Raw genomic sequence first — 20,400 nt, forward strand, 5'->3', positions numbered from 1 at the left:
GCATTCTTCTGTCCCCCTGCAATGGAAGGAGGCGATAATATGGCCAATCCTAAAAAAAACAACAGCCGATGCAAAATTACTCTCAAACTACCGACCCATCTCCCTTCTGCCTCTATTTGGCAAAGTCATGGAATCTCTAATAAATAAGCAACTTATTACCCACCAGGAGTCTAACAGGCTTTAGGATCCATCACAGTCGGGGTTCAGGGCATTCCATAGCACCGAAACTGCCCTGCTCGAGATTGTTGACAATGTCAGAATGACTCCGGATTCCAATCAGTCTGCCTTACTTGTCCTACTCGACCTGTCCGCAGCCTTCGACACCATCTCGCATCACATTCTTCTAGAGCGTCTTGCAGAGGCTGGTGTCGAAGGCTCTGCGCTACTATGGATAAAAAGCTAGCTTACCAACAGACGGTCTATGGTCCAAGTTGGCTTCCACTCCTCCAGCTTTTATACCAACGACAAGGGTGTCCCTCAGGGGTCAATTTTAAGCCCCACCCTTTTTAACCTTTATGTCTCCCCCCTTGCAAAGGTTATCCGAGCACACGGTTTCAGAACCGTGTCCTACGCAGATGACACCCAGATACTAATCACAATCAACCAGGATCCAGACGAAATCAAACTGAGGTTTAAAAACTGCATGGTAGATGTACAAAACTGGATGACAGAGAACTTCCTGATGCTGAACGCCAGCAAAACAGAGATTGTGCTCTTTGGAAAGGCCGATAAGATCTGGTCTGCTGAATGGTGGCCAGTCTCCCTCGGTCCCTGCCCATCCCCTAAATCCTCAGTTAGAAATCTCGGGATGATAATTGATAACAAGCTATCTATGACTGAACATGTCAACAAAGTAGTCCACACCTGCTTCGGCCTTATGCGTAGTTTGAGGAAGATCTTTAAATGGATCCCTCTTCCATCTCGCATGCCCATTGTGCAGGGACTCATTGTCAGTCGGATAGACTATGGGAACTCACTATTGTCCTCAACTAACACCACTCTCCTGGCCCGTTTGCAGGTTCTGCAAAATACTGCTGCAAGACTGGTGCTTAATCTCCCCCCGCGCACCCCATCTCTGCCCTGCCTAAAAACCTTGCACTGGCTCCCAATAAAGAAGCGCATAAAATTTAAGTTATGCTGCCTAGTCCACAAAACCATCAATGGACACGGACCAACATACATACAACAAAAGCTCAAACCTCACAATCCGGTAAGATCTCTCAGATCCTCCAGCAAGTCACTTCTGACGGTCCCCAGGGTACGTACTGTCAGAAATGGCGATATGGCCTTTAGTAAAACAGCACCCGAAGCCTGGAACTCCCTGCCCCTCCAGATCAGGACAGAACCTAACCATCTAAGGTTCCGTAAGCTCTTAAAAATCTGGCTCTTTCTGGCAACCAACCCATAGTCCTGCTCTTTGTATCTGTACTGAGGTATCTGCTAGCGCTCTGAGACCTTCGGGTGATTTATGCGCTCTACAAATTCTTTTTACATTACATTAGGGTCAAAAGTAAGGAGTTGTGGGTGAGTGGGTGCATCAACAAAATGCTCTTTACAAGCCTTTTTTGCAAGAGGCGGAGAAACATCATGGTCAGAATAAGTGCCAGAAGGAGTGTCCCCATCGTCACGCTGGCGAGAATGGGAAACGGAAATATCTTTGGAGGACTGAACATAGGAATCCTCAGCAGAGAAAGCCTTGGCCAATTTAGCAAAATCCGATTTATGAAGATTTGCAGCCTTTGTAGAGGACGAGGAAGAACGATCAGAAGAAGGCAGCCAGCACTGTTATAAAGCATATGAAATTAGATGGCGCTTTAAAGGCTCAATAGCGCAGACCAGCGCTTTATTAACGGAATGTTGGACACCCACATCAAGTGCCTCAACCAATTCTAAAAGTGTAAATATTGCCCACTGGAGGAAGGAAACAGCGTAAATAAAGAAACTGCCACAGGCAGAAAATAGGGGAGAGTGGAGAAAAACCCCTGGCAAGCCAACAACACAGCTACAAAGGAACTGTGAAAATATATGCAAATTAAAAGTGGAGGAAGGGCTTGCCAACAACCACTGTAGGCAAAGCCTATGCAAATTATACAGCCCAAAGCCGTAATTAGGTCCTTTGGGCATAGGGTAGGGCTGTGACAGGCTTGTGGGCAATAGAGCAATTGCTGCGCTGCTCCCCCGCTCCTGAAATGAAATATCGGCAAATACACCGGTAAAAACAAAGAAAATGGCCACCAGACATGCGCAGAACGGCTGACTGTGCACATTAGAAAGAGAACAGCGCGTTAACAGTACGCGTGTCCTCGAGCCCCGCACTCCCGCTCCACTGTAAGAAACAACGCCGGCGCAAAGCGCCCGAGCCCGGGAGGTGAGCACACGCTCCCAAAACCAAATGACCAACGGAGACGTCGGAGCAGCGAAAGAAAAACAATGAGCTTCACATGCCACGATAAGGCAAGAGAAACACGACACATAGAAATGAAAGCGGAGACGCCAGTGCGCCTAATCTAAGACAAATAAAGCACCACAGATGCCACGCGGCAACAGGAGTGATAAGGCACACAAAAACAGTCATGAATGCAACGATCAGCAAAAACACATTCAAGTAAGTAATAGTGTGAAAGCACTAAACTGGCTGCGGAGCAGCAAAGAAAGAGGATATGGTATACTCTTGTGGAACTTTTATAGGGATTACTCTATGGTTGTTAGGTGATACCCAGTATGCTCATGGGTATTGTAGTGTTATTTTGTTTTTACTGTTTTCTGATTGGCTGCTGAGATTTCTAGTAAAGAAATGAGAAGCATAATCGGAGCCTCCAGCCCTGACATAGAATTTGTTGTTTGCGACTTACATGGCTGCTCCAAAAAACTTTAAGCAAGGGAATGCATAATCATCCCGTTTCCTTAATAGAACTGAAAATTATTCTTCAACAATCCTAGAGTATTTTCGATTCTCTTGTATTCATGATCTGGGAAGTATTAAGTAACATGGGGTGCCTGATAGTATGAGGAACCAGCTCTCGAAAGTTGTTGGGTATTGATCTTTGTGGAAATGAAGCAAAATGGTTTTGGTGCCTTTAAAACTGTATCGATCACATCAGTTGCTAAAAACATACACTTTAAGATTCTCGTTTACATACAGAAGTTTCACTCTGCATTAACATAAACAGTAAGTTTAACTACACGTTTTTATAGGTAGAGCTTTCTCAGGGAAACGCTGTAAATCACACAGCTTGTATTCCAGTAGCACTATCTGCGTGAATGTTTTATTTATTCTCCATCTTTCAAAATGTTACCACAGCAGATCTTTATTGAAACTCTGTATCATTTTCTCTCTCGGAATTCTTGAGCGGATTGTCCTTCGTCGCTTTCAACAGCATGTTGTCGCATCCAGTTCTATGCTGAGTCCTTCCTTTATGGCTGTGTCGTGGCAACCACACTCGGTGATTACCCGTGGCTAGGCCCTGGTTACTTTCCCCTGCAGTGATCACCGCGAAAGTAGTTGCACAGCTTGGAGACATCTAGAGATGCGCGAAGGTGCCCAGGGATGTGTTTCACTATGAACAGCCAACAGGAAGAAGCAGACAGGACCATATATGTGGGCAATTTAGACTGCAAAGTAAAGGAGGAAACGCTGTTCGAGCTCTTCCTGCAGGTTCAGTAGTATTTTGAAGGATTATTAAAAAGGGTCGCGGGCATAGTAATCTTAAGTATTTTCATGCTCTGTACTTGTGGCTTTACCTATGTTCGTGTTGTCTTTTACCCACAGATCTCTTTTAGTACTACAAATACCAAGATGCAATAGGAAAAAAAAACAAGGTCGACACGGGGCAATTTGAGGTCTGTGGGCGGTCATATATACCATATGTACTCTATATCGCCGTCTATAGTTGGTTCATTTTATTGGATGTTACCCATCTTACATATCCCTTTCTCCCCCCTCCACACACACTTTGAACAAAAGCGAAATATTTTAGGTTGCACCTGTGCTGGTTTTAATATCATGCATGGATGGAAGTTGTGTGCAAATTATTGGTGGAAACGTTGTTGACTTTGTTGTCTCGCTTATCTTCCAATGGGACAACCGAGTAATTGTATTGTATACAGCAGGACTAAGACCTTTAACGGCCCTAATCACAAAAAATATTTTGGTGTGTTCATATAGATCGAACTCAAAATATAAACAATAGTAAACTGCAAAACATAATTTTTTATTTTTGTTCCGTTCAGCTGCACAATTTGCAGTTTTGCACCAATGACCCATGGTAAATCCGGCAGTGGAAAATGTCTGTGGTGCCCCCCTTTCTCTTGATGCTCTAATCACGGGCTAATTTTGTTTAGTGGTAAATCCAGCCGTGGTATATAGTTAAGGCTCCTAAGGTAGTTAGTCAAGCAGTTGCGGATTATTGCATGAGGTGATGTAACTCTTACGTGGTAACACGAGACCCTATGGTCAAGTCATGCTATGGGAGATGGGTTTGGTTGCCTATGTGAAATGTCAGGTTTACTAGTCACTTAACCGGGCAGAGGTGCATACTGAATACTTAAATCTTTCAAGTTGGTTAGAGTAGGTCTCCCTCGGCCCTAGACTCTTAGAGGCTCTCTATTGAAAGGTAAAGAACACAGTTGGTTTAATCTCTGGTGGTTTATAATCCAGTAAATACAGTTGAAGTAGCACACACATTCACAATCTGAAATGGACAGGGATTCTGTCCAAGTCAGTATGTAAACAGTTGAGGTGACATGGAGCCAGTTGCAAAATTTTGGTGTCCAGGTAATGGCACTACAGGTGGACCAGTAGTCTTTAATAACATAGTGTGGGAGTACTTACTGGATCCTTGAGTGAGTATTTTTACCCTTTCATGGCGCTAATTGGTGTCTCACGCTGGTGTGATTTTTGCTGATCAGTAATTATAGCAAAGGCTACGTAATAAGGTGCAGTGCCACCTTAATTATTTTATGAATTATACTTGACCATCTCTACATATTCTTTCATATTCTAAAGGAGTGAATACCCCCCCCCCCCCCAAGATGCCCCTTTATTCTTTGATCCTTATAAGACCCTACATTCATAGCAGGATGGAATATCGTTGACATGAAGCATACAAACAAGCATACAAAAGCCTAATTTAAGAACAGTCTTGCATTCTCCTAAATCATTGGACTTACTTAGTGTACATGGTTGTTTGTTGTCCAGGGAACCCTTTTCTTTTAGTTGGGTGTTGTAGAAATTGTTGATACTTCTGTTGGGTGGTTCTTCGTTCACATGCAACACAGTGCACTTAATCTTTTTAACTAATGTATATTGCAGTAACGGGCTATAAAATATCACTAAATTGGTGAAACTGAGTGATGGTCTAGTTATTATTACTTTTTGTGAACACATTAATTGTTTGCAGCTAATGTTGCTGTTGAAATTGTAAAGCTCTTGAGATACAATGATGCCGATGAGAACCACTGTTTTTTGGAAATATGATTCTCGCTTTAAACGCTCCTCCAAATAGGATAGAGTCCATCATCCTGAGTTTTCCAAAAGATAGAGCAATGTGATTTGCTCCCAGATTACCCAATCCAAGGCTATTTTGTTGCAAAGTGATGTCCAGAACAACATGGACTGCGATGATTTTCAGGTACTACTTGGGCAATAATTAACTGGGAAGCATAATTTGATTCTCCCCCCAGCACACCAGACATCTGTAGGGTCTCTGCTGCTGATGGCCAATACAACAGTTTACAGGTTATCCCTTCGGCAGGGAAGAATAACTACAATCTGGAGCGGAACTACCTGTTTCTGCATGCTCTGTCTGTGTCTTCAGTAGCACATGATTAACTGTGCATATGGTTTCCCTTAAAAAAAAAAACCACCAGTGGTACATGAATTTTACACAGTCATGTTCTGATTGGAGTGAGGACTACCGGTTATGACAAACTATATGGAAGTTCTAGGATGAACATGCTTGTGCTGTGTCCTGTAACTGGCTGTCAAATGTCTGCGATGAGTTGATCATTGCCACCCTCCACTATGAGTAGGTTTTAAGATCCTCGATCATTAACTGAGGCAGAGCAAGATCTAAATTCCCACCAAGTCATTTAGGTGAATCCTTTTTGAATGAGAACACCTGGGCCCATCCTTGGTAGCTATGGCACAAAGTAAAAGCCTTTTACTCAGAGTAATGCACGTAACCTAACCAACACCCAACCCACAGACAAAACTACACCAGTACTCTCGAGAAACACCCTCCACAATCCACCCCACCACCGCCTATCAGAAGACGCATGCCTCTCCACTTCCCCTAACCCTCCCAACCCTCGACCCTCCGGTCCCAACCTACACCCTCAACCTAATCTGCCCCAACCCCTCCCCTCCCCTTAACAACCCTCAAACCTCCTATCCCAACCGACAGCCTCAGTTGAATATGCCCCCCAAACCCACCCCTCCCCTACCCCTAACCCAGAGACAATGGAGGTAATAACGGAGTGCCTCACACAAACAGAAAAAAAACTCACCTCCCTCTTATCTATGACCCCGACTCACCTCATAACCATAACTGAAAACCTATCCCTTCTCCACAGCCAAATCAACATAATCCCGCAGGCATTAACAAAATCCTACTCAACACCACCGCGCCCTCCTTACCCGCCAAACCCTCAATACTCCCTCCCTCATAAACACCAGTGAGCCACCTCAACAGCCTATTCCCCAGATGACCAGCTGGCGCTCCTCCCACCGCAACACCTAATCTCTCAGACCAAGAAGAACGAACCCTGAGATGTCTCTGAGAGAGGCAATGACACTTGCTAAAACCTACAACCCCAGAGAAACCCCCCCCCTTCCAACATCCAGGTAATCACCGGAATAGGTAGAGACAACAACCAACCTAGGCCCACAAGACTTCCCTCCCAACGCACAACCATTCCCCAAGTTCCCCCTCCTCCTAAATCCATTCCAACTGCGGCAAGGTAAAATGCATGCTTATAAGCTGCAGATCCGCAGCCAAGCACGCAATAGAGCTGGCTGATGCCATACTGAGTCACAACACTGACATCACGTTCCTCACCGATAGCTGGCTCAATGAAACATCATACCCGCTCCTTGACCTCCTAGTCCCCCCTGGCTTCTCCATCATTAAAAAAGACAGCATAGACCAACGCGGTGGCGGCATTGCCATCATCCATAAAAACAACATCAATATAGTCCAAATTAAAACCCACTCCTTCTCATTCTTCAACACAACATAACCCGTCAAAACAACAAAGTAACAAAATGCCATTTCATCTACCACCCCCCAGGAAATTCTCCAGCTTTCAGTGAACAAATATCCGACCTACTAACACAGTGCTCCCTAGCAATCTCCGACAACATCATCCTGGGTGACTTCAACCACCCCTGGAATAACAAGAAGGACACTGTCATACAGTCACTAAATGAACTCCTTCTCACAAATGAGCTCACCCAACACTGCAAGGGTCAAACCCACAACAAGAGCTCTACCCTAGATGCAATCATAGCCAAAAGCGAAACTATAACCATCAATAACATTCTCCCAATCGACTGGTAAGACCACCACATCACTATATTCAGCATCAATCAAATAGTAGCTCCACCAATCAAAACACAAACTACCCATCAAAGGAGCAGAAACTTCAAGGACATCCCCCTCCCTGCCCTTCAAGAAACCATAACATCACTGCTCCCTACCTGTACAGACAACCTCAACACGGTTGAGCTCACTACACTGTACAACAGGACAATGACAACTGCTCTTGACCAACTAGCCCCCCTGAAACTGAAAAGAGTCAGAGATATTCCCTCCCGAGCCTGGTTCAATGATGACCTAAACTCCGAACGAAGAAAAGTAAGAGCCGCTGAGAGACTCTGGAGAGGGAACCCATCCACAACCAACCTCTCCCAACTCGGGAAAGAATGCAGTAACTACAAAAAACACATAATCAAGGAGAAAGCCCCCTTCTTCTGGAATGCACTAGACAAAGCCAAAAACTGTCCCAAAGAACTTTTCAACATCATCCAGAAACAGACCTCGAAGCCCACCAAAGCTAACCCCCCCTGCCTCCAAACTTCAGTGTAACAACCTGGCCAAATTCTTCAATGACAAAATCTCCAATATCGAGCTCTCCCTAGACCCCCATCCTCAATCCCAACACGGCAAATCCTCACCCTTAATGAAACCTTACCATCCCCAGCTCTCAACATGCTCCCAGAAGCCGAGACCGCTCCTCTGTCGACCCCCAAAATCACCCCTCACCCTAGTCCCCCATCTTCCCCCAAGCGGTGGAAAGACTTCAATCCTCTCTCCGAAGAGGGCATTTCCAATGTGATTGCCAACTCCAAACCCTCCATCCACTACGCAGACCCTCTACCCGCTTCCTTAGCAAAGAACCTCAACCTTACCCTAACCCCACTGTGAACAAAGATTATCAACAGCTCCCTAATCAACAGACTGATGCCCGACTGCCTCAAACAAGGCCAAGTTACCCCCCTTCTAAAAAAAACTGATGCTGACCCGAATGACCTCAAAAACTTTAGGCCCATCACCAACCTTCCTTTCCTAGCCAAAATCCTGGAGAAATGTGTTCTCTCCCAACTGAACCAACACTTGGAATCTAACAACCTACTTGCACCAATCCGGGTTCAGAAAGGGATGAAGCACAGAAACAGCTATACTGAGCATTACCAATGACATTCACAACTCCCTTGACTCCAACAGATGGTGCCTACTTGTCCTCCTCGACCTATCAGCTACTTTTGACACGGTTGATCACAACCTACTCTTAGACGCTCTACAAAAACGTGTCGGATCAGATGGCAATGTCCTAAAATGGTTCTCCTCGTTTCTACATAACCACTCCCAACTCATAAAAGTCAAAAACTCAATGTCCGACACCTCCCCCTCAACTCGAGGTGTCCCTCAAGGCTCAGTCCTCTCCCCCACTCTTCAACATTTACATGGAACGACTCACTACCATTCTAAAACAAGCAAGCATCACCTACCACCTCTATGTTGACGACACCCAGCTGTACCTCGAGATCTCCTCCTTCAATGACATCCTCCGTCTCAACTCCACTCTTTCAAAAGTAGAAAACTGGCTAACTCTCAACCACCTCGAACTCAGCCAAGAAAAAAACGAAATCCTTGTCTTCTCCAATCACCAACAACCCCCTCAGATCCAAGAATGGATAAACAACCTTGACTCCCTGAATTGCAAACTCACTCCAGCAAACTCAGTTAATTCAATATGGAAGGCCTCTAGACCGAAGTCTCAACATGAGCTCCCACATCAAATCCACAGCAAAAGGCGCCCTCTTCAACCTAAAACTCCTCAACAAAATCAAACCTTTCATACCCCACAATGACCTAAAAATCGCAACCCAATCTGTAGTTCTGTCCAGACTTGACTATGGTCATGCCACACTAACGGGTACAGCTAAAACACACATAGCCACCATGAGAGCCACCCTAAATGCAGCAGCAAGAAGGGTCACAGGTACCAGGAAATACGACCACATCACCCCTGCATTACAGGCGATAAAATGGCTACCCAGCGAAGCACGCTGCGTCTTCAAAACTTCCTCTCACCCATAAAGCCTTACACACAGGCAGACCTGACTACCTCGCGGCCAAACTCACAAAAGCTGGGCAATCAAGAAACCTAAGAAGCTCCGACTCGCTCCTCTTAATCCCCCCAAAAAGACATAAACAAAAAGCCCTCTCCCGCTCTTTCTCTGGGAATGCCCCAAAAATCTGTAATTCTCTTCCTACCCACATTAGGAGGAATCCCTCCTTCATGCTCTTCAAGAGACAACTAACAGAATTTCTCCTCAACCGTCATCTCTGTGCATCTGGCCAATGACCTCAATCTTTTTGACCTCCAGTACTCTAGATGCTACTCACTGTATTCTAATGTTTATGTTTTCTATTCATGTATGCTGTAAAGCGCTATCTGATACCCCCGGGTCTTGTAAGTGCTATATAAAACTCCAAATAAATAAATAAAGTATTTAATCAGCACAAAACGGCATTAAAGTCAGAAAATACAATATCATTGTCAAACAAATTTTGGGGAAAGTAGAAATATTTAGGATGTAAAATTATTACAGTATACTTGTCATAAAGAACCAATGTAAATCAATGTGTGTTGATAACCAGGTACTAGGCGCATTTTTCAGTATGACTGATTTGGAATGCAGGTTGGATATAGCCTAGTGATATACTTCGGTCTACAAATTTACATACTGTCTTAGAGGAAATTATGGAAGTCAAAGTATTATAGTGGTGCAACGTAGGATGCTTGGTCAGCAAAGTTCCCATGAAGTCAGATACAATGAATTCTAGGATCCAATTTAAGTCTTGGGTTTAGGCACCTAAAGCTCCTGGGCAGGACAAACTTAAAAACAATTACTGAGGTCGCTTCACCAGTGGAACCACATTGATGCTTTTTCCCCCTCTCGAGTTTTACCTTCAAAACTTTGAAGAAATTATGGAGCTCAAATTTCTCTAGCAGGACGAGGTTGATGGGTGCAGCCAGGCAGGGCTCTACAAGACTGGACCACTTTTACGCGCTGTCCCTCTTGTTTCTTTTCTCACTCAAAATAAGCATAGACTGGGATCGACCATGAAATCCCTCTAGCTGAGCTTGTGCGTTTCTAGTGCAATCACTGAACTGTGTCCTGTTTTTTCTAAGCATTTCCTAAATGCTGCCATTCTTTATTCTGGTCACTCTCCAGACTTCAAGGGCTGTCTTCAGTGTACCTGGACACAGAGTGCAATCACAGCCAGCTTCACCATTCATTTCAGCCAGGGTTCCAGCACCGCTGAGTGACCACAGGAAGCCAACTGGTTTGATACTTGAAAAGCACTTCCAGTTCTTTGGTTCCAAGCCACGCCCCAGTGTTCTCCACAGGCAGATGCAGTCCTTCTGGTTTGAATTTTCACCAGGTGTGTTCTGAGTTGCTGGTGGCTTTTATAGTTGCTGTTAGCAATTGATTGGTAAGAGGATATGAACGTAGTCCCAGAAAGCTTATATATGCCAAGTAGCCCTTATTCTAGTTCTTCTGATTACTGTAAATCCATTCTGGAAAAACATCCCTTAGAGGTCTTTCAAAATGGAGAGTGCTAGGACTTCTCTGAAGCTGTACACTCTCTCCTAGTGGCAGTTGTACTACAATGAAGAAACTCCCTTGAAAACCAAAACAGTCTTGTTCTAAGCCCAGGAATCCTCCTCTGGTGACTGATTACAACTTCGCTGGGAGCAGGCAACCATACCAGTTGAGCCTTACACCAGAGATGTCATGTTTATAGTAAACATGATAGACTGAGAGTTCCTGCCCATACCTTGTCCCTGTCCCTCCTCTTTTTTTCGTAATCCACTATAACTAGGAGTGGATGCTCTCTAATTAACCTCAACCTGCATTTCTTTTAGAGGCCTGCTGGAGGTCAGATCCCTTTATTCTTCCTGGAGTGGTACTTCACACCTAATCAGTAGAAGTGGAAGAGTTCATTGCTGTTACATAAGCAAAGGGAGCCTGAGATAACTGGGTTACCAACCTCCCAGGCTTAAGCCAGAGAACATAAGCTTTTAGCAAAATCATATTTGCAGCAATATTTGTGCTAATGAATTAAATGTTTATTAAATATTACGGAGGTGAACAGTTTTTGTAAGCTGCTCCTGGGGACATTTTAAGGTAACTGTGAATTTTGTACCCAAATAGGCTTTTACAATAGAGTAAATCTGCTGCCGTTTGTGCAGTCAAATTGGTCTTGGGTATCGTGCTATTTTACGGATGTATAATAAAACACAAGGATCCACCCGTAAAGGGGGTTCTATCAATTGAGTTTCTCACTATGTCAAAAAAGGTGTGTTTCCTACATTGGTTGGACAGACACAGTGTTTGCTTAAATACCCCTCACACACCAAAAGGGTCCGTGGTGTCATGCTTCATCATAGGGATCTTCCGCCCCGCTTCGGGACGGGGCATGCTATGACCTGCTACTGCATGAGAGCACTGATCTTTCAGTACTATGTGTGGTGTAGGGGTAGTGAGAGGAAGGGTCAAGAGTGAATGCAAAAGGTGAATTAAAAACGACCTAGCCCCATGGACTAAAAAACTTTTATAGGTCAGTGGGGCTGGTACTATTAAAAACAGTGGGTCGGAGATGTCCTGCGTGTAATGTGCGGATACTCCTAATCAAGTCAACATGTTTCGAAGCATCAGGGCTTCTTCATCAGGACTGAAACTGATCCCTTCAGTACTTACTATGTTGCTATCAATGAAGTGAAGTTAGTGATATATACAGGAATGTGAAAAATGCAAATGATCTTGCACTTTATACAATACCAATTGGTATTCTAAAAGCTAATCTGAAAAGAGAAAACGCAATTCATTACAAAATTGCGCCTCCTTATGGTCAAACACGTGTTACCTGTAAGAAAAAATGTACCACAAGGTGACTATAGTGTCATTAGCCCTAGTCGTATATTTAACCATTATTGCTGTGACCTGTGGAAACAATGACAAACTGGACATACACACATTGAAACAGAAAGCACACGCTCTATACTAGCGTCTATAAAAATTGGAGTGGAGAGTTGCTAAGTATGTAGAATAAACACGAGTGAATACATACTGGGATATGTAGGAGACAATGTTCCATGAGTCTCTAGAACGGGTGGGCAGGGTGTTGCCACTGCATTCTGTTCGATTGAGACCAAAGGTGGGGAAGGAAAAGGAAAAAGAAAAAAGTCGTTGTCCATTACTGGCGACTAATGAGCGGCAAGGGGGTCTAAAAGGAAGCGTATCCCACTGGTTCCTCTGAAGTGGCTATGCAGTACATAGGGTGAATATTACAAAATAATGGGGTAACCCAATAATCGCCACAAGACCTGGGTACAATGGGGTAATGAAACAAGTGGTCCATGACTGCTTTTAGACAAGAGTACATTATAGTTTATCATGTGTGTGTAGCTTAGAGAAGTCGAACACTGGTAAAAAAAATACAAAAAATGAACGCAACAACATACCCTGCTGTCTAAGATAGCATTGTTCAAAACATACAGTCAATGTAGAACACGAAAGCCCCCAAAAATTAAGTTCAGTATATTTATTTTCATATACTTGAAACTGATCAAAATTAATTTGACAAAGGAAGGTACAATGGTTGCTCAAGGGAGGGGAGAAGAATGGGCGTGCTTGTGATGGGTAGGAAAAAGTGAATAGTCGCAAATATTCAGAGTTTATACATTTTTAATGCTTTGGCAATGGGCTGGTAAAGAGACCAGTACAGAAAGGCCTGTCCCAAACAGATTATTTATAATAAAAATTATAGTTTTTTTGTAAATGCATAAATGCAACATCAAGCGAAGGGGATGGGATGTGATACAGGCGGGTGGGTGTGGTGTGTCGACGTTTCGACTCATCTTGTGCATAGAGGGTGACTTATACCTCCACTGCAAGTCTTCTTCAGGACGAAGGAGGGGTGGGGGGCAACCTAGAGGTGAAAGATCAACTGTGCGTTAATTGGCGCCTAATACCCAATTCGAGAGAGAAATGAGTGACAATATATTACTGACCTAATCCTGGTGCCACACAGGCATCTCGGGTATAACACTGGACGATGAGTACTTAGTAGCTCTGTCAGGGTTTTCTGTGGAAAACCAATTATAAAATTAAAATGCATTCAATTCTGCAATCTGGCGCAATGTATGTGGTTACTCTGATTATGCACTCACATAGTAGTGAGCTAAAATCCACTCGTGAGGGCCCACCTTGTGAAGTCCTCACCGGTATTTAAAACCGTGAATTAATGATAACATGGTCATCAGAATTAATCTGTCACGACCTGCAAGTTAAGGGGATAGAATGTGAATTAATATCGTTTAAAAGCTGCCAAAGTAACGCTTGTCGTTTTGCAAGTGATTTCCGAATTTTACCTTGAAAGAAAAAATGCCCGGCATCACACGGCTCGTAGAATCCCTTCTGCCAAGTTCAAGTGCAAGGATGAACTGGCAGAAGGCTTCCGTTTATATACAGAAAGCAGTGTGAGCCGGTGAAACGTGCACGTTCAGCCATCGCAGGTGCCACAGACATCGGTGACACAAGTCACGCTACAGCGATTTTATTTTTTTTATTTTTTTCAGCCGCAATAGGTTATGCGTCGTGAAAAGTGGTGCTGAGAGTCAATGTGTGGATTTTCTCACCAGGTTACACTTCCAAGGGCCCAGGAACTACATTTGCCACCAATTGGCTAGTCAGGGCTCCCAGCAGAAGAGCCCAGGCACTGGTAGGGGAAGTCTTTAATGTCCTTGACAGGAGGCAAGCATGCACAAGCATTTGGAGGACCTTATAAGCAGGATACAGAAAACAAAGTCCAGTCCTTTCACTCCCAGGACAGAAGCTGCGAGCAGCAGGCCAGCAAAAGAAAGCAACGGGCAGAGTGACAGTCCCTCCTACAGCATCCAGCTCTTCTCCCTGGCAGAATGTCCTCAGTCCAGAAGTGTTCAGATTTTTGGGTGTCAGAGGTCCAATACTTCTACATCTTTCTGCCTTTTAAAGAAGGCAAACTTCAAAGAGAAATCTTTGTAGAGCACAAGACCCTGCCTTTCCCTGATCTGGCTCCAGGCACACTACAGGGGGGTTGAGACAGCTTTGTGTGAGGACAGGTGCAGTTGTATTCAGGTGTCAGTGACAACTCTTCCCACCACTCTAGCTCAGTAAGGCCCATCAGCCTGGCGGTGGGTCATCAGGATATGCAAGGTACACCTCGGCTCCCTTTGTGTGGCTGTGTAGAGTGAATGCACAAGAGCCCAACTGTCCGCCAACCTAGACGTGTTTTCCACCGATATACAGAGGTACAGAAAGGTTAAGCAAGAACATGACCACTTTCTAAAAGCAACATTTTTAAACACAAATTTAAAAACCAACTTCACCAAAACATGTATTTAAAAAATGTGAGTTCAGAGACCCAAACTCCATATCTCTATCTGCTCCCAATGGGAAATTTCACTTAAAAGATATTTCAAGGCAATCCCATGTTACCCTATAGCAGATATAGTCCTGGAAATAGGAAAACACAAAACTAGCAGTATTCACCATCAGGACTTGTAAAACACACCAGTGCATGTCCTCCTTTTTAGGTCTCGCTGGCGTTGCAGCGCAAAGCGCTGCCGCCAACGAGACTTATAGCCGCCGTGTTTGCCTCCAAGGGAGGCAGACCTGGAGACAGACCTGTGCACGAGCCGATTCTAGTATGGGCACGAGCTCAGGTCTGTCTCCAGGTCTGCCTCCCTGAACGCGCTTCTAGCTTTGCAGGGCCGCCACTGGCAGGAGCCGCAGGGAACGCTAACGTGCACGCTCACGGCGTCACGCTCATGCACTCCCGCGTCCCGCTGTTCTCTGCTCCAGGCCGACTTGTTTTCCCCAGCAAACTAATATACCCAGACTCTAGCGCGCAGGAGGTGCTTATCGTTGTCCTACACTACGCGGAAGGTAAGCAGCTGCCAGTTATCTCACCCGGTACTTTTGAACTTTTTAGGTCGAGCACACACGCATACACGCAGACACACACACAAACACACAGACAGACGCGCAGACAGACGCGCACACGCACACCCACACAGTCACACAGACACACATACACACACACCGCCACCCCACTATGCCCCACTTACCGCATCAGCGGCCTTAGCCGCCACTCCTGACTTCTGCTGCCACCCGCCGCCACTCCTGCTGCCACCGCTCCCGCCTCACGATAGCCGTGAGCGTGCACATCCCGAAACTGGAAGTTCGGGAGTGTGCACGCTCACGGCTTGTTTTTAGTAGCACTGCAGCAACTTGAATTCAACCATCCATCAAAAACCCTTGCCCGGCATGTGACTTGTTAGTGAACAACCGAAAAACTCAGCGTTGTAATTTGCAACTGCTGACTGGCTTGCAGGCCAAGCGCGAGACACCATTTACAGACTCCCTACGGCTCCGCTTTAGCCTGAAAAAGCCACTGTGAACAGACCGGCAGTATGACACAAACAAGTTTTATGTTTCTTTAAAGTGTTTGTGGTGAAATGCGCAGCTTAGAACAGAGGTTAAACCCCTCTGCATCCGTTAATCAGTAAACTAATCGATACACGCGGGCAAACACAATCAGCCTCTCTGGGACCACGAAGGCCGACACACACCGTTGAAACATTGGGCAGTACCCGAAATCCAAGAAGGGTTCAAGACAACCCTCAGATACCTGTATCCCCTCCTTAACCAACACAGACACACATTATTGGGCCTTAAAACAAATCCAGCAAAGCCACAAGCTTTTGGAGTAAATCTAGCTGAAATCCCTCCAAGGACACACACCATTATATTATCTAGCAGTCCCTCAAGGCTACACGGTCAGAGGCAGTGTCTGTCAGCTGACTGTTCCGGTAGAAGCCAGTTTGAAATTTACAATCGCCTGATCTTTAGTTTCATAAAATGGAAAAACTAGCCTAGTTTGTAGGGTCAATTCAGACAAACATGTATAGGAACGTAAAGTAGTACTACTTCAAGTACTCAAACGCCTTTGTCAATTGGCACCACCATAATATTTTCGATGGCCCTAAATTATTTTCTTCAGTTTTGGTGCGTTCTTCTTGCTTACCTGAAACCTATTTTTCATACACTCCTACTTTCCAAACTATAGGGCCAACTCACGAGGGCCTTTATGACTACGTGAAGTTGTACTCCAGGAGTACGACTTTCAAAAAGTCAAATGCTTTTGTGAATTTGCCCGTCTATTAGATGTTTTTGCGTTAAAGATTAGCAAGTCTTTTTCACTAAATTGGATTATTTTTTATTCCTTGGGCTCATAAATAATGTCTTCTTCTAAAACGATGCTAATTTCAAAATGAGATAATGGAAACAATTACCATTTCACATTTATTGATGAGTGGTGGCTTATGTTCATCAAGGCAACTTATCGTGAATCCCTCTTTATCTCAGGTAGTGGGTGGCAGTTATTGCACTGGCTTTGCCAATCCTTTTGCCGAGGCTGCGTGCCATCAGCAACAAAAAAACAAGCATTGGCGAAGCCAATAGGTCTCGCCTTCCGGACCTATTGCCTTTGCCAGTGGTTCAAGCTGTGTTGAACAGACCACCAATACTGAGCAGTATGGCTTTTAAAAAAGAAAGAAAAACTCGAGCGACCTGCATGTCATTTTGTAGGTGCGCACACCAAGAATACATGCGCCTAAAAAAATTACATGAGTGCCTTTTTTTCTATTTATGGACCCAAGTTGAATGGGTAAACAAAAAATAAAAAAAGTTAGCACAAATGGAGTGGGGTGCTTTCTATCAATCTGTGCATTTTAATTATGTTAGGAGTGGCAACAACTGCAAATATGCATTTTATCTTTGTTAATCAACACTGTTTTACTGTTACTAAGTGGCGGCAGAGGCAGTAGTGAGAAGGCTGCTTACCCATGAAGAACTGGGCCTGTAAAGTGACAGTTTAAAGGTTATGCTCCATTTTATATCCTGAGTGTAGACAGGCATATTGATTTTGACAGTTGCCGTATATGGTAAAAGATTTGGGGAAAGAAACCAGGGCGACGTAGGTTAAAGAGAGTGTGAGGCAACGCCAAGAGAAGGCAGCAGCAGGGGGCCGTGGGAGGGGAGAACAAACATGGAGGTTTTGGCAAGCAGAAGAAAGAAATGAAAGCGCAAAACATGGGATGTTTGGGGGGTAGAAGCTCCCAGACAAAAAGTAACAAACTGTGGGGGAGAAGCATACGAGGGCAGAAGCGGAAGAGCACAGGTAACAAGCACAACAGATGGGAAAACGTACACGAGGTAGACAGTAGAAATTACAAATGCAATAGGTCTCACCCTTTATTAAGTTAAAGCCATTCGCTTTGCTATACAATACCATTAGCAAAGCAAATAGCTTTAACTTAATCAAAGGCGAGACCTATTGCATTTTTAATGCTTGTTATATACTTCATCCTGCCAATGGGGCTCACTTGCCAGGTTAAAATGACGATTTACAATTAATTGAGCTTCTTCTCCCAACATGACGTGTAAGGAGTGGCACAACACTAAGTGTGCCTGATATGACCAGGATATCATGATGTGGTCTCGTGACCATGCTTATGTAATCAGAGAGGAGTTGAGACTTCTGGTTTAAATACTGATCACCTGATTTGCACAACTGCCTTTATGACCGTGGAGACTGGGTAGGTCGCTGGCATGTGTTGTTATACGGCTTAGCAATGTTGTATTTAAGATGGCGGCGGTTCACTAGCGTTCCTCCAGTCGCGTTATCATGCGTGCAGGATGCTACCACTTAGGGTAAGTGATCCCAACATCATCTGGGGGGGTTATACTTTATTTACATCTAAGAATAACATTATTATGCCGTGAGTCAGTTTTCTAATATTTCTGTATTCGTTTTCTGTTCAGATTACGGATGTTGTTGTCTATACATTAACCTTACCTCTATTACTACAAGTAGCGAGCGGTCCGTTATTCACGTCACCAGACGGGCAGAAAGCTATCAAACGGGATAGGTAATCTCAGCGATACCTGGGGGGGCTACACCTCCTTTCAGCAAGCTTAGCACGTTCACCCAGCATAGTTAGTTTTCAACAACTTTATTTATACCAATTCCTTATAGATTACAGATGCTGGGATCCTGGTCTCTACTACATCCATATTTCCATAATTAGCGGGTGAGTGTTTTTATCGGCACTAGAAACAAGATATGTGCTAACCTTAAGGGTTCTTTTAACATTAAGCTATACTTAGCAGGTCTTACTTATTATGTATTTCTGGGTTTTGCTTTCTCTCGTACTCAACAGTCAGGCCGCCCCCTTCAAATTAGTACCTGGTGGCGTCATTTGTGTTCAAGACTATGATGGATATATTGTGTCCTCCTTTTAATTGAGGTTAGCGCCACCTACTCTATGTGGCTGCTAGTCTATGATGTGTTGGCTTCATGCAGGCTTAATATGTGTAGATATTTTTACATTCTGGGTATGCACTCTGGACACAAAGCAACACCCCAATTCTAATAGCATCACCAATTTAAATATACTTTATTTCCGATCTGTACACTAGGCTTATCAATCCTTTATACTGAGCAGTTTCAACTTTTTTACATAATTGGAGGTGTTATGGAGGAGCAGTTTGATTTTATTACTCTAAATGAGTGGATGTACGGCTTACCTTATTAACATTTATATTGTAGAGACACCTCTTGAGGACCAAAGTCGGCCATTGCAAAGTGAACTAATCCTCAAACGGCAATTAAGAATTTGTTCCAGCATTATATTTCAGACCGGGTGAGCACATACAATGATAATATTCTTTGTATGTATGCCAAATAGATGATATTCTCGATCAGCCTCTAAATATTGATTTGCTGGGAACTAGATTACCACTCTTCTTCCTGGCCTTGGATTTTGCTATCCAGGCACCATTAGGTTTTATATACGACACCGCTTTATGTTAGGATTTTACTTACTACTCACCCCTTTTTAATTTAACCTTGTGCTTTGGAGAATCCAAATCTCGTTGAGGTTATTCCCATCTGGTACGAGATCATAATTTACTTACTTTTGCCTTTACTTTGTTCATGTTTAGGACTGGCTGACGTAAATATTTTCTTGCTTGCTACTATGTCCACATCCTGCAGTGACTGACACAATCTTTGAGGTTATTATACCACAATCTCAAGCGGCTTGTTCGATCCTAACATATTGTAGGTGGGTTTTATTGTTTGAACTTGTCCCTAAACTGCATGCTTTAGGTTCACTGAGATGATACTTTACTTATTACTTACTTGCTGCTTTCAGGATGTATTTTCCTTTTGGTTAATAATTTTTTCTTGAATAGACTTCAATTTTGGACACATAGGGCCAGATGTAGGTAATTCATATTTACCGACTCTTAAATACCGAATTTTACCGATTCGGTATTTAAGAGTCGGTAAATATGAAGGGGGAGATGTAGGTATTACAGATTCTGTAAATACCGAATCTTTAAGATTCGGTATTTACCGATTCTGTAAATACCGAATCGGTATTGCCCATTGATTCCTATGGGCTTCAATGCCTATAGGAATCAATGGGCAATACCGATTCTGTAATTACAGAATCGGTAAATACCGAATTTGGCAAGGGTGCAGGGGGTGTCACTTTGACACCCTCTGGCACCCCAAAAATAGGCATATGCGCCATGTGGCACACAGACATGCCCTAAGGGAATGTCTGTCTGTCACATGGCTAGGTGTGCATGCACAGATGTGCATGCACACCTGAATTCGGTATTTTAACACCCAATTGGATTGTGTGTTAAAATACCGAATTTGTAGGGTCTTTGGGACTCTGAAGAGTCCCACCTACATCTGGGATTTACCG

General features: G+C 44.0%; 1 protein-coding gene across 1 annotated transcript in view; it reads left to right on the forward strand.

Annotated features, from left to right (window-relative positions):
* The first annotated feature begins 3,373 nt into the window (after positions 1-3,373).
* Positions 3,374-20,400, forward strand: part of RBM11 (RNA binding motif protein 11) — a 206,057-nt gene continuing 189,030 nt past the window's right edge. Inside the window, exon 1 of the mRNA XM_078656210.1 lies at positions 3,374-3,655. Coding sequence (XP_078512336.1) covers positions 3,548-3,655 — 108 coding nt within the window. The 5' untranslated portion in view covers positions 3,374-3,547. The remainder of the gene's footprint in view (positions 3,656-20,400) is intronic.

This window comes from Lissotriton helveticus, chromosome 8, assembly GCF_964261635.1.
Source record: "Lissotriton helveticus chromosome 8, aLisHel1.1, whole genome shotgun sequence".
NCBI classification, from domain to species: Eukaryota; Metazoa; Chordata; class Amphibia; order Caudata; family Salamandridae; genus Lissotriton; species Lissotriton helveticus.